Source organism: Clarias gariepinus, chromosome 24, assembly GCF_024256425.1.
Source record: "Clarias gariepinus isolate MV-2021 ecotype Netherlands chromosome 24, CGAR_prim_01v2, whole genome shotgun sequence".
Taxonomy (NCBI): domain Eukaryota; kingdom Metazoa; phylum Chordata; class Actinopteri; order Siluriformes; family Clariidae; genus Clarias; species Clarias gariepinus.
In genome coordinates, this window is record NC_071123.1 from 769,238 (window position 1) to 784,504 (window position 15,267).

Consider the following 15,267-nt stretch of genomic DNA (forward strand, 5'->3'; position numbering starts at 1 on the left):
CAGGTTCTAACCATTTTTTATGGTTTTATTCTAGAGTGCTATGGTTTAATAAAAGGTGTAGCCAGTAAAGTTTAATTAATAAAATGTGACTGATATTACAAGTTTCTCTTTAAAACAAAACAGGAGATCAGCTCTCTGGGGAGCTAAATGCTGTAAACTGAAGAAAGCATCACAAACATTTAATCAATCAAAGCTCAGAGGTAGGTCTACTCCCCACACTGTCAAGGATGAAACACCAACATTTCCAGACACAACAACATGCTGGGGTTATCTGGTGCAGAAGTTATCTGGAATTATCATGCAGTTGGTGGAACGCACTCAATGTGTCGAGCAAAAACATTTCCATGTGACAGCTAGTAATCAAGGGTGTACACATCAGGCCTTGGTAGATTTAGGATGCAATCAAACCTCAATCCATGAAAGCCTGATTCAGTGCAAGGCTTTCTGAGAAGTGCGTTTGTTGAAGGGAGGGTGTGTGCAAAGAAAAATACACAAATATTCACTGGTCCCATCACCATTTACTCATGATAAAAAAAGAATATCGTGTGTGTGTCACTCAGTTCTCTCCCCACTGATCCACTATTCCTGGGCACTAATTGCACAAAGTTTACTAAGCAAAATGCTTGTGGATTGGAACTGTGATAAGATTAGGGAGGGTGTGGCATGCACAACATTGGCTGTTCAGATGGTCCTCGGTCACTAAAGGTGAGGGTCTATGTCCCTCTTCCATTTGTGAGATCGCTCTTACCAGAAATATTCTTTTAAAACAGTCACACAACGAAACCTTTGATCACATAAAATCACATTATGTACTTTGAAGATAGCCTAATGTTGCACTTTCCCTCAAATATTTCACAATTATTTGCGCAAGTCTTCTTTATTAATTAATAAAAAGCATTTGAACATTATTCCAAAAAAAGAAAAGAAAAAAAAAAACACTGGAAAGAACTTCATGTCATGTCCCAAATGCCGGTCCTTAAAAAAGTCCTTTGTGCTCATTACTGCTAATAGAAGTTCAATTCAAAAGTATCATTATACACTTTGTTGGTCTGTTTTGGAAAGAACTGCATACAGGCATCAGATTGTGTGGTTCTAGTAGATTATGCAATGTGATGCCCGGAAACAGCGCCTTTACATCAAATTGATTCATACCACGGAAGTTGACTCTGAGGTTAGGCAAACAGACAGAGGCAAATCATTACATATTTATCACACTTATTTCCTGATACCATGGAGACAGGAGTGAGCTGTTTCCCAGGCGGGAGGGCAGAAACCTAAAACATGTGACCTGATTCACCCTGATCCCCTGAGACCCCGTCTTACCGACACAGAGAGCACAGGTCACCATGTTGCAGGAGGAATGAAGAATGTGTTCTTTTTGCATGTGCGTATATGTGTGTGTGTGTGTGTGTGTGTGAGAGAGAGAGAGAGAGAGAGAGAGGGTTTCAGGGTGTGTCTCTTGTCTCTCACGTCTTATCTATCATGTTTTCAATGGCTGATAACAGCGTACAAGTCACACACAGAGAATTGTAAAAAAGGTAAAACATTAACACACAGCCTGCTTTGTAACTTAGTAACACACACACTCACACTCAAACACACACACGCACAAGCCCATCCCACCATATTAACCACGACCACTTGTTCCAACTGAAAATCAATAGTAGCTGAGTCAGAGGAAACGCTGAGAAACCATTGTCTCAGTTCTTCTCCACACATCGTCCACTCCACTGATCTGATTCTTTTACGCTTCTCTTACTTTTTACATTTTGTAATCAGCATGTGTACAGGAAGGTGTTCTCGTTTCGTTGCGGGGGCCCTGTACCCCCTGGCCTTCATCTCCATCATCTGCAACATCATCCTGTTTTTCCCCGACTGGACGGTTGTATACGCCAAGGGAGGATACTTAACCGAGGAGGTGAAATACATGGGCGGACTGGTCGGAGGGGGACTCATGGTAAGATTACACACACACACACACACACACACACACACAAAGAAACTGACATTAGCAATAAATGTTTTGTAATAAATGTCAGAGAAAAGAGTAAAACTGAAAAGCAACGGAGGGAAACATGTTCATGAGTCCTTTATAAAAGATCACAAGCTGGGATTCGATATAATAAAACTATATATAAAAATAAATAATCAGAGTAAAAATTCAAGATATGGAAAATGGTTTAAAAACATGCTAGATAGTACGATATTTGTGGCGTCTTCTGTGTTTTTTATGTGTCCTCTGTGACTTTATTGCTTTTGCGTATTTTATCTGGTTTTTATTGGGTAATGAAGCACATGTTAGGAGTAAGAGAGAACTCGTGGACACATGGAAGTGTGAGACTGTAGACTAGTGTTCATGCGTGAGACCAGAATTTCAGGCATGAACAGAAGTAAATCTAATTAACTGGTTTAGACCAGAAGCAGAAATGTGCAGAATGCTCGTAGTAGCCCTTTAAGCTCAAAGCATTTTAGTCATTATTTATTTTGCTCTTTTTTCAATAAACATATATAGGGCTCAGGATAGAGTGACGTATCCCGTGGCTTTTTTTTCAGCACTAAATAGGCAACATGATGAACTGAATTTTATTTCATTTTGGGGAATGAAGAATGTGTTCTTTTTGCATGTGCGTATATGTGTGTAACAACTACAATTAGGTAATCAGGTATTGTAAGTCAGGAGTGCAGTACAGACGCATTACAGCCACAGTACAGACGTATTACAGCCAGAGTACAGACGCATTACAGCCACAGTACAGACGCATTACAGCCGCAGTACAGCCGCAGTACAGCCGCATTACAGCCACAGTACAGACGCATTACAGCCACAGTACAGACGCATTACAGACGCAGTACAGACACAGTACAGACACATTACAGCCACAGTACAGACGCATTACAGACGCAGTACAGACACAGTACAGACACATTACAGCCACAGTACAGACGCATTACAGCCACAGTACAGACGCATTACAGCCACAGTACAGACGCATTACAGCCACAGTACAGACGCATTACAGCCACAGTACAGACGCATTACAGCCGCAGTACAGACGCATTACAGACGCAGTACAGACACAGTACAGACACAGTACAGAAACATTACAGCCACAGTACAGACGCATTACAGACGCAGTACAGACGCAGTACAGACACAGTACAGACACATTACAGCCACAGTACAGACGCATTACAGACACAGTACAGACACAGTACAGACGCATTACAGACGCAGTACAGACGCAGTACAGACGCATTACAGATGCATTAAATTGATGTAATTCCTGCACACCAGTAATCTGCTGCTAGGGACTGAAGCTGTGGTGCTACATGAACAGAAATGTTCTCTGCTCACTTTTAGAACAGTTTCAGAAAGAGGAGGAAGAACTGCCACGCCCAGTTCAGGAACAGGAGAGTGCTTAGCAGCCGTTTTTATTTAATAGCACAAAGTAGAGACCACAGATTTAAAATAAATATTAGGCAGAGCATAAAGGAAGTCATGTGAGAGTTTCTCAGGCTTATCAGTTGAACTACAATGTGGTTTTCACGTTTTAGATTGGCTAACAGCGGCGGGCCCACAACAGTACATCATCACATACAAGGGATTGTAACCTTTCAAGAGTTTTCATCTATTTTTTTACTTCTATTTCTTTTGCTCTCTGTTAATGTTGTGTCCAAGCACAGACACGGGATAGATGCGGTACAGACACAGTGCAGGTCCTTATATCAGGCATTTTAGATTAAGTAAGGAAGCTGATGAACACAATGTAATGGATAAACATTAACTCAGCACTGGAACGTTATTATTTCTAGAGCACCGTGTTGCACAGTAACTTTTTTCAGAGTTTAGAGTTTAGAATCACTCTGCCCTCTTACACCACGCCCTCTGTCTCTCACCTCATAAACCTGGGATGTAACATTGCCAAGGAAAACAGGAAGAGATGCAGCTGATAAAACGTTTCTCATCTGCACATTTATTGGACTTAATAAACTGATCGATAATTTACGAGGCGTTGTGATAAAAATGAGATGCGCAAGCGACTCTAACAACCCTGTTAAATCTGTTTAATAAATTATATTTGTTTCAAAATTTTATAATGCCTGGCTCAAAAAAAGTCACAGTTTGAATTTAAATAAGTGAATATTTAAGGCTTTAATTGAATAATTACTGCAGGGTTTAATGTGTTTCAGTTGATAGCAATTTGAACTTTTTTAATCTTTTAACTGAAACTGATGCAGTGAGGAGCCTCTGATTCTTACACAGTCTACTCTAGATCCTCCAATCATGGAAAATATGTTAGATGACAGTGAACTTATTGTCCTGCATCAGTGCGTACAGCGTTATTTGGACGGGAAGTGTATAATAACTAACAGCAGGAGTTCAGGTTCACGCCAGATAAGGACCAGTTCTGCTGTTCTTCTGCCTGTGTGTCACAGGACACTCATTTATGTTAAAGCTGATATGGATTAAAAGCACTTGAACTTGGTATTTCTTTGCGCGGTACACACACTGAGAGAGGCTGGAGGCTCTAACGCTGCTGTGCTGAAGTTCTAGCTTGTGGATTTTGTGTTTATTTTCACAGTGAGGGATTGGAGCCTCCATGAGCGTGGTCTAATATCACAGACAGAAAACAGACCCTTAGCTGTCAGAGACACACTGTCTTGTCTCACTGCATACACTGTGTGTGTGTGTGTGTGTGTGTGTGTGTGTGTGTGTGTGTGTGTGTGTGTTTCTAAGTTTATAACTTAAGCGTAAACAGTATGATCTCCAATGTCCCCCCATTCATTAAAGACAAGCAGATAATGAGGGAAAATTCACCAGCCCCATAAAAACCATCCTGCTCGGGTGTAAGAGCTTTAGGGTGTCTTTAGGGTCTTTAGGATGTCTGGTCCTTTCTGGCCCCGCTACAGGTTCTAATTTTTTTAAACAACCAGGAGGAGACGTCAAATGTGAATTTTAAATGTAAGGACGGTGACCATGGAACACCCACTGATGAACACAACACAGAAAAGAACCACGGGCAGAATAAAACCTTACAGACGCCCCTGCCAACAGTAACCCTGTCCCTAATGTTTGCTTTGATATACACCCGCAAGAGGAAAAAACTGAAATACTGGCAACAAATGTAATCCAAAAAACTACAGTCAGAGCAAAGAGACAGGACACACAACACAGAAACCTCTACAAAAAGGAAAACCCGCAGCCAGACTGCAGGAGAGTGACGGTGTGGAGTGCAACACACACACACACACACACACACCGGGAGAACCGCACACAGATGTGGAGGAACAGATCAACCAGATTCTACAGCTGACTGAAAAGGGAAGGCAGCAGGTGGTCAGCACACGGTTCCCAAAAAAGAAAAGCAAAATGCTCAGAACCCTCGCATCAGGTAGGAAAAACTACAACCTCCTCCTAGTAAGGGCGAAACAGAAGCCATGGAGACGGAGAGTAGTCTGGATCAGAGCAACACCATGAACACACCTACTGTAAACACTCATGACCTCAGAGGGAGACGCTGAACATCTGTGAACTGGAATCTGGTAAATGAAGTAAAAAAGAAAAAAACTGCACTAGGAAATTAATGGGGAGGAGGGTCACAAGGGTTTAATTAAACTGTGTGTGTGTGTGTGTGTGTGTGTGTGTACATACAGGTGTGTATGCATGTGTGTGTATGAGTGTATGTGTTGTACGTCTGAATTTGTGTATGTATGTATTTATAAGTTTTTTCCCTAAATTGTCTCTCAAAAACTCTCTCTGTCTCTCTCTTCCTCTCTCTGTCTGTCTGTCGTCCTCCCTCTCTCAGGTTATAGCTCCAGCTCTGTTTATTCACTGCACTGGTAAGCAAGGATGCTGCGCTAACCGCTGTGGGGTAAGAGCCAAATCAACACCCAATTACTCCGTGTTACCGTGGAGATATCAGTGCAAACAAACAAAGGGCAAATATTGTAATTACACACACTCTAATCATGCTCACTTATAACTGCTTTCACCATTAACAGGACATCTCCTCTGTGTGTGTGTATATGTGTATGTGTGTGTGTGCAGATGTTTCTGTCCATCCTGTTTGCAGCAGTAGGCGTATGTGGCGCCCTCTACAGTTTTGCAGTGGCAGTGTTAGGGCTGGTGAACGGACCGTACTGCAAAGTGTTAATCATTTGGACGACTCCGTTTAAAGACAAGTATGTACACACACACATACACACACACACTTGCACATACGTACACATACACTACTCTCTCTACATATCTCTCTCTCTCTGTGTCTCAGATCAGAGAGCTACCTGAAAGACCGAAGCATGTGGAATCTGTGTACAGAGCCGAAGGGTGTGGTGGAGTTTAACGTGGGTCTGTTCTCCACCCTGCTCGTCTGCAGCGCTCTGCAGCTCATCCTGTGTGCATCGCAGATGATCAACGGCCTCATCGGCTGCATCTGCGGAACCTGTATTAATAAAGGGGTAAAAGAGAATGAAACATACACACACACACACACACACAAAAAAAAAAAACCAACCAACTTAAACTCTTTTCAACCCACATATGACCACATAGGACTTTTGGTCCAGGTGGGTGAGAGCCGGGTGGAGGGTGGTGGCAGTGATGCCCTCATACATTGAGCAGTTAGTTTCATATGCCAGCAGCAGGCAGCAGGTCTAGTGAGGGGAGTCAGTAGGATCTTGAGAATCATCTGTGATAACACCAGATCAGTTTTTCCCAGAATTAAGTTTCAGTTGCCATCTAAAATGAGATGGCAGACATGCTGAGATCTGTGGAGAAACATGAATGTCTAAGGGAGGGAAGGAGAGGATGACTTGAGTCTAATGTGCCAAGCGAGAGAACCAATGTGAGGATAAGACCCACCAGGAGATTGAATAAAGAGGAAGAACAGAAGAGGACCAAATACTGGGCCTTGCAGGACACCAGTGAAGAGTCTGCATGGAACAGATGTGGATCCTTCCTAGAAGAAAGCAAACCATCACCATGCTGTGCCACAGTTTCCAAGATTTGAGGATGGATAAGAGGATGAGGGAACATGAGAGTTTTGTTGATCTAGCAGTCACTCTGACTAAATCTGTCACTGATGTGTTATTACATCTTGGTGAAAACAAAGACACAGCAGTCTCCAGACTAGACAAGACAAACGGCTTTCTAAGGTTTATTTTTAACCTAGCATAGACCCGGTCCATTTGCCACCATTTTGCTCTGTCACACACTGCCTGTGATGTCCATTTCTCTCTGCCCTGTTTCATCGACAGAAAAATAGAAACCCTGGCCACACTGGCACCAGCCACCACATTCAACATCACTGAGATCACTGAGAGTTTCTCTATTCCCTATAATCTATCGTGTGAACATTATCTGAAGCTTTTCATCCTGTATGATTAGCCGATCGGATCATTTGCATGGATGATCAGATGTAAAGGTGTGCCTATTAAATTGGCCAGTTAGTGTATACACAGTTTATAATCAGTTTGTATTGATCATTTTGTGTTGTGTGTGTGTTTCAGCCTCTGTGAGTGTGTAGCTCACACACCGAGCCCTGACGAGTCAGTGTGATTGGAATCAGCAATTAATGATCGGACCTAACTGTAAAGTATTAATGTGTTTTGAGTTAATCAAAGTTAAATCTAATAGCAAGTCTAATAAAGATAAAAGCTTTAGAGTTAATCTGTTTGATGTTATTGTTCTACTGCCTGACAAATTGTTCGCTTTTTACTTGTTTTTACTTTTTATGGTTGAAGATGGGAGGACGTTTAATAAACCTCTTTATATTGTGATCTTAATGTGTTTGTATGTTAATGTTACACTATAACACAAATCATGGACACACACACTTTACACTGATCAATTAGCACTTAAATATATAGGGTTAATCCTTTAAATGTGCAAATGTACACAGATCAGCCATGACATTATGACCACCCGCGTAACATTGAGTAGGTCCACCTTTTTGCCACCCTAACAGTGATGCACTGTCTCACATTTCTATCACAACCAGCATTAACCTTTTCAGCAGTTCACCTACTCTAGCACACTTGCTCACTAGCACTGCACTCACACCAGTCCTCTAGCCATCACAATTTGTCCTTGTCAGTGTCACTCAAATCCTTATGCTTGCCCAATTTTATCTGCTTCCAACACATCGACTTCAGGGAAAATGTTCACTTGGTGCCTCATATTTTCCACCCACTTCCAGCCGCCATTGTAACAAGATATTAAAAACGTCTATACTGTTAGAAGGGACCAATTGTGATGGCTGGACAACTGGGTCAGTGCAACTCCAACACTGGAGCTCTTGTGCGAGGTTCCCAGGCTGCAGTGGTCAGGACATACCCAAAGTCCCCCAAGGAAGGAAAACTGGTGAACTGGTGGCAGGGTCATGGGTGGCCAAGGCTCGCTGAAGCATTTGTGGGGAGAGAAGGCTGGCCCTGTAGTCCGGTCTAATAAAAGCTCTACTGTAACTCAAATTGATGAAAAGGTTAATGCTGGTTGTGATAAAAAGAACACACAGTGTGTCACTGTTATGGTGCCAAAAGGGCCGACCTACGAATATTAGCGGGTGGTCGTAATGTTATGGCACTATTCAAAGGGTTAGTTCACAGTAATGATTGGTAAAGCAATGATAAATAATCTATTTAAGATTATTGACTTTAAACGTGTAGCCGGCTGTGCAGCGACACGATGCTAATTCTCTCCTGCGTTAGCTGACTAGCATGCTATCCAGATTTACAGTTTGCTCACACATTTCTGGGGGGATTGTGATCTCTCACTCTCTCTTTTTAATTGAAGTTTATATTCTCTGTTTTAAAATAATTGTTTGTTCATGAAATGGTCCTGTAAACATCCAGTTATGAGGATTAGCTGAATTAGCAGCCATGTGTATGACTGATTAGCGTGCACGCCAGCAGAGAGCGGAGGGTTTACACACTGAGGGGTCTTTTATTAAGAATATACAGTATAAAAGATAAAAATTTCTAATTTTTTAAAAATTAATTACGTTTCAACTGTTTGTTAGTTATATATTATGAATATGTGTTTGCTATTCAGCATGTTAGTGACTGTTAGAGGAAGACTATAAACTGTAGTTTAGGCTTTTATTTTAGACATCTGGACCCAGGTGAAACACGGCTGTCAGTAAATTGAAATAAAAAGCAACACAAATTGAAGGTAATTGATTTCTTCTCACACAAAGCCAACACTTCAGGCATTGGAAAATGTGCAGAGTTTTCTGTCCTTTAATCTCACTGGCACATCAAATATTAAAATAAAATCATGTTTATAAAAACATTATGGCATCATGGCTGCAACACAGGAAAAGGTAACAGTACAAGTGAGAGAGAGAGAGAGAGTTTGATATGATGCTCTCTCTACCAAATAACAGCCGTCTTATTGCTGCGATATTCCTGAGCATTAAAGCTACACAGTGTTCTTCTAGAAACTTCACACAGGCCGCTCGACACACTGCAGCACTCAGGCCTCAAACACACTACACACTCGCAGGAAGTGACACTTCGGTGAAACATGCTGATTTGGGACACAGCCTCTGAGGTAGACTACGACTTCTACTGCAAAAGCACCAAAAACAACAGGAAAGAAAATAAAATAAGTTCAGGTTGTGTTAGTGTGGATGAGTGTGAGCTCTGTAGTGCCGAGACACACTCATTAGTGTTAATACTCAACTCTACTCACTCATCCATTAGTGTTTAACTGCTAATAACGAGAGCAGCCACTCAACCAATAGAGCTCTGTGTGTGTGTGTGTGTGTGTGTGTGTGGGAGAGAGAAAGAAGTAGATCAGCTGTTGAACTGTGACATCATCAGTTTGCGGCTGAATTCATAACCCAGGAAGAGAGTCCCGTTCGCTGGGAAGGTCCGGATCATCGTAGGGGTGAGACCCGAATATAGAGCTCTCACACCTACAGAGAGAGAGAGAGAGAGGGAGAGAGAGAAGGAGAGAGAGAGAGGGAGAGAGAGAAGGAGAGAGAGAGGGAGGGAGAGGAATAAACCAAATTACACAAACACTAAAAGGTAACTATTTGACCTATTGGGAAACACAAACTATACTCCAGTGAGACTGGTGTTATCTGGCCCTAAACACAAACTATCTGAGCTCGGCGACTGACCCAAAGCTAAGAAACACCCTGACGAAGTTCAGACTCAGCGAGCAGCGTCTGGCCGTAGAGACAGGCGACACAGACAGAGCTGCACGTCCTCACTGAATGCCTGAAATATCACCAAAAATATCATCCCCAACTGCAACTCCCCCCCGACCCCCACAGACTGCCCCACCTACTGAGGGAGCACAGGGAGGGAGCACAGGGAGGGAGCACGGGGAGGGAGCACGGGGAGGGAGCACACTAGCAGCAAAATGCCCAGACAAATGCACACTGATCACTGTGTTTATTATTACTACTGTTATTTTATATATAATGTACACTTTCCTTTTTTTATAATGTTCATGAGTCACTTTACCTTTGACAAACTAAATGTCTGTACTCTTTTATTTTATATACATTTATTTATTATTACTTTTATTACTTATTATTACTTTTTTCCTATTATGTTCTTGTTTTGTAAATATTTGTTGTGCCAATAAAGCACCTTTGAATCTTGAATCTTGAGAGAGAGTGTGTGAGAGAGAGAGAACCATGTACTCACACCATGCTTATTATTATTATTATTATTATTATTAATAATATTATTATTATTATTATTATTATTATTATTATTAATAATATCATTATTATTATTATTATTATTATTATCAGTGACTTGCCTTCAGTCCTGAAGATGTGTGTGAAGGTTTTGTAAAATCCTGCCTGACTCTGCGTCATGGACATCACCTGAATCCTCGACTTCACACAGTCCATGGGATAAATCACCAACCAGAGGCAGGCTCCACCCACACCGCCACTAAACACAGTTGGGACCACGCCTACACACACACACACACACACACACATACAAGTTTATGCACCCATGTTCAAAATATGTTTTGTGTATACGCATTTATGTGTGTGCGTGTGTGCGTGTACGTGTGTGTGTGTGTATACCGATGTCATCTTTGCTGCACTGCAGGTGTTTAGAGAAGACGGAGCGACAGAGCTCATACGCTCCGAAGAAGCAGAAGTATCCCGGCACCTCTCTGGCGATGGTCGGAGTGAGACCCTGAAAAAACCCACACGGGCCGTCTGCCTTCAGGATGGACCTGATTACTGACCACACCGAGCTACAGAGAGACAGAGTTTAGTTTAGCTATTGTATTGTGAATGCTTTGATTGTGTTCTTGGTATAGTAAAGTATTTACAATGTTATTTAAAGTTCATCAGAGTCAGCATCTCTGTGCAAAGCGACCAATCACAGAGGAGGTGTGTGCGTTTGAGAGGGGGCATGTAAGTGCGAGAGGAGGCGTGTATGTGTGAGAGGGGGCGCGTACATGAGAGAGGAGGCGTGTAAATGCGAGAGGAGACGTGTACGTGTGAGAGTAGTCGTGTAAGTGTGAAAGGAGGCGTGTAAGTGTGAGAGGAGGCGTGTACGTGTGAAAGGAGACGTGTAAGTGTGGGAGGAGGTGTGTACGTGTGAGAGGAGGCGTGTACATGTGAGAGGAGGCGTGTACATGCGAGAGGAGGTGTGTAAATGCGAAAGGAGACGTGTACGTGTGACAGTAGTCGTGTAAGTGTGAAAGGAGGCGTGTAAGTGTGAGAGGAGGCGTGTACGTGTGAAAGGAGACGTGTAAGTGTGGGAGGAGGTGTGTACGTGTGAGAGGAGGCGCGTACGTGTGAAAGGAGATGTGTAAGTGTGGGAGGAGGTGTGTACGTGTGAGAGGAGGCGCGTACGTGTGAAAGGAGACGTGTAAATGTGGGAGGAGGTGTGTATGTGTGAGAGGAGGCGCGTACGCGTGAGAGGAGGCGCGTACATGCGAGAGGAGGTGTGTAAATGCGAGAGGAGACGTGTATGTGTGAGAGAGGGCGTGTAAGTGTGAAAGGAGGCGTGTAAGTGTGAGAGGAGGCGTGTACGTGCGAGAGGAGGCGTGTACGTGTGAAAGGAGACGTGTAAGTGTGGGAGGAGGTGTGTACGTGTGAGAGGAGGCGCGTACGTGTGAAAGGAGATGTGTAAGTGTGGGAGGAGGTGTGTACGTGTGAGAGGAGGCGCGTACATGTGAAAGGAGACGTGTAAATGTGGGAGGAGGTGTGTATGTGTGGGAGGAGGCGCGTATGTGTGAGAGGAGGCGCGTACGTGTGAGAGGAGGCGCGTACATGCGAGAGGAGGTGTGTAAATGCGAGAGGAAACGTGTATGTGTGAGAGAGGGCGTGTAAGTGTGAAAGGAGGCGTGTAAGTGTGAGAGGAGGCGTGTACGTGCGAGAGGAGGCGTGTACGTGCGAGAGGAGGCGTGCATGTGCGAGATAAGGCGTGTAAGTGCGAGAAAAGGCGTGTAAGTGCGAGAGGAGGCGTGTAAGTGCGAGAGGAGGCGTGTTTTTGCAAGAGGAGGCATGTATGTGCGAAAGTAGCCATGTATGTGCGAGAGGAGGCGTGTAAGTGTGATAGGAGGCATGTACGTGTGAGAGGACGTGATCTTCCTTGAGCTGGCCATCTCAGTCATCACCTGCAGTCTGCACTTCACTAACTCAGTAGGGCACAGCACAAAGGAGGAGAAGAAGGAGGCTGCAGAGCCAGCGCAGGCCTTCTGTACATCACTGCAGGAAGACACACAGAGGAAAACAGGGCATTCTGGGTAATCTGTATGCACCATCATTTAAACACAACACTGCTCCACTGTGGTCTACAGCAAGAAGGCAGCATGGTAGGACTACAAGTACAGGGCGCTGTGTGAAGTTTGCAGGATGTGTTTTATGCCCCTGGGGTGACCCAGTATCCCAGAATACCCGTCTTCTTCGTCTTTCAAATCCTCCTCCAAAACGTTTCCCTCCCACTTGTGCCACGCGAGCGCTCACCTGAGTGCTGTGTTTCCGTCCAGGCCACACACTCGCCGCACCATCTCCTGGCAAAAGCCGTAGCACATGAAGAGCACTGCGTTCTCGCCCATGTTGGCCATCAGAGCGGGCGTGGTGCCCTGATACAGCCCCCTGATACCCACCTGCCTGTAGGTGGAGACCAAACAGTGCAGAAAACCCCGATAGAGAGACGGAAACGACTGCATCTTCACCTTTACCGTGTCCAGTGACTGTCCACTCAACACACATGCCATCCCGCCTGGACAGAGACACGGAGAGAGAGAGAGAGAGAGAGAGAGAGAGAAAATATGACTCACGAATCTGATCTGATTGCATCATTAGTTTGACTTGTGAGTCACTGATTCCTGACTCCTGGTTCAGAGGAGGGTCTGGAGGGTGAGGTCATTGTGAATCGTACCTACGGCTCCAGCGGACAGGTCTATAACGGCCTGCACGGCGGGGTGAGGAGACATCGCCATGGCAACCAGGAACCTCTGCGGAGAATCAGCTTCCTGTATCTAGTGGATCTGAAGAGAGACAGAGTGATAAAGAGACAAAAAAGATGAAAAGGAATGAAATTAACACGTGAGACAAACACATGCACAGACAGAAAGAGAGAGAGAGGTGTTTCAGTGTTGTTTATCACAGCACATGACCTTTCCTAAAGTGTTAATAATAAACCCGGCCGCGTCTCAGCGCGGTGTTTATGGAGAAACAGAGCAGACGGAGGTGTGGAGGAGGAGAGACGCTCAGAGCTCAGTGTAACTCAGCTTAGTGTTTCATCATTACACCAGTTCTCTCTCTCTCTCTCTCTCACTCATTCACACACACACACACACACACACACACACACACATAACTAATTATAACTGATCCTACTATGCATAATAATAATCAAAATAATAATAATAATAATAACAGCACAGTTATAACCTGTTATATACACCTGTATTATAATTATATATAACACAACACTTTATTTACTCTACACTATGTTCTATATTGTATTCTATCGTGTTTAACACACACACACACACACACACACACAAACATCTCAGTGTATTTTTAAACATCCCCAGATGCAGTAAACCCATACACTCCACTAATGCACCCGATAATGTACTGTAGTGTGTGTGTGTGTGTGTGTGCAAATTCATGCAAATCGGCGTGCCACATCCAGAACCTCAGTACAGTTCAGTACAGAACTCTGTCACACACACACACACACACACACACACACACTTACTGTACAGAGATGATGATGATGATGATGATGAAGTGTATCTCGAGCTGAGCTCATCCTGGTGTCTCAGTGTAAGATGACAGACAGATCACCCCCTCCCCCTCCCCCTCCCCCCTCCTTTTTCTCTTCTGTTATTCAGGAAACATTACCCCACGTGGAGCGCGTGCGGCGTGCACATGAATTACCGCACGATTGCGTCATCATCAGAGCTAGCGGAAGTGAACTACATCTCCCATAATTAACCGCTTTTAATTCAATTTAATTATATTAAATTTTATTTATTTATATAGCGCTTTTAACAATCTTCATTGTCTCTAAGCAGCTTCACAGAAAATTTGAAAAAATTAAATTAAATTAAAAAGAAGTCCCCGCACCTGAAAAGAGAGATAGAAAAATCTCTTTCGTGGGGAAAAAAAATAAAAAATAAAATAAAATAACAGTAGACGTGTCCTGGAGATATTTTCAGCCTTTTTATTATTATTTTTTTTTTATTTTTTTTACTGATTCAGGTTTAAGTTCTGATTAATGAACTAAACATGCGCAGGCTGGACTGATGAGTCGTTCATGAACGATTCGTGCTTTTTGAATGAATCTTTAACATGACTCAGATGAACGAGTCGCCTCGGAGAGTGATTCGTTCATTTTCTATTGGGCGCGCATGCGCAAAGCATCGCAAAACTGTATGTTATATGGAGGAAACAGAAATGAGTCGTTACTTTTGAGTCTTTTCGGTCCTGAGTCGTTCGTTCTTTTGTCACGTGACTCCCATAGACGCTATACAGTGCCATAGATTCAAAAGAACGAACGACTCCGACTCGAAGATATGATCATTTTTTTCTTACTGGAATTATAGTCGAAATTTGTGTATGTAGACGTATTGGGGGTCTTTTTATTGAAAATGCAACATTTTATGTTATTTCTGATCAAAAGAACGAAATGAACTAAATGACTCATTAAAGATTCGTTCATTTTGATGAACGAGATTCAAGGAACCGAGTCACTAAAATGATTCAAACTTCACATCACTATAGCTAATCCGCCACAAGTTCCAGGATGAGACCCTGAAACGAC

The 15,267-nt window shown here is 43.2% G+C and overlaps 2 protein-coding genes across 2 annotated transcripts; one reads left to right on the plus strand and one right to left on the minus strand.

Moving 5' to 3' along the window:
• The first annotated feature begins 1,630 nt into the window (after positions 1-1,630).
• On the plus strand, positions 1,631-7,779 carry tm4sf21a (transmembrane 4 L six family member 21a). Its single transcript, XM_053484829.1, has 5 exons — positions 1,631-1,957; positions 5,808-5,873; positions 6,050-6,183; positions 6,273-6,459; positions 7,510-7,779. The coding sequence occupies exons 1-5, from the start codon at positions 1,781-1,783 to the stop codon at positions 7,516-7,518; spliced, it is 573 nt and encodes a 190-aa protein (XP_053340804.1). The 5' UTR covers positions 1,631-1,780; the 3' UTR covers positions 7,519-7,779.
• Positions 7,780-9,207: 1,428 nt separating this feature from the next.
• slc25a15b (solute carrier family 25 member 15b) lies at positions 9,208-14,292 on the minus strand. Its single transcript, XM_053485632.1, has 7 exons — positions 14,200-14,292; positions 13,372-13,480; positions 12,954-13,212; positions 12,558-12,695; positions 11,055-11,230; positions 10,778-10,936; positions 9,208-9,917 (listed from the first exon to the last, which is right to left on the minus strand). Exons 2-7 carry the CDS (start codon positions 13,430-13,432, stop codon positions 9,796-9,798), a joined length of 915 nt encoding a protein of 304 aa, XP_053341607.1. The 5' UTR covers positions 13,433-13,480; positions 14,200-14,292; the 3' UTR covers positions 9,208-9,795.
• Between the last annotated feature and the right edge of the window lie 975 nt (positions 14,293-15,267).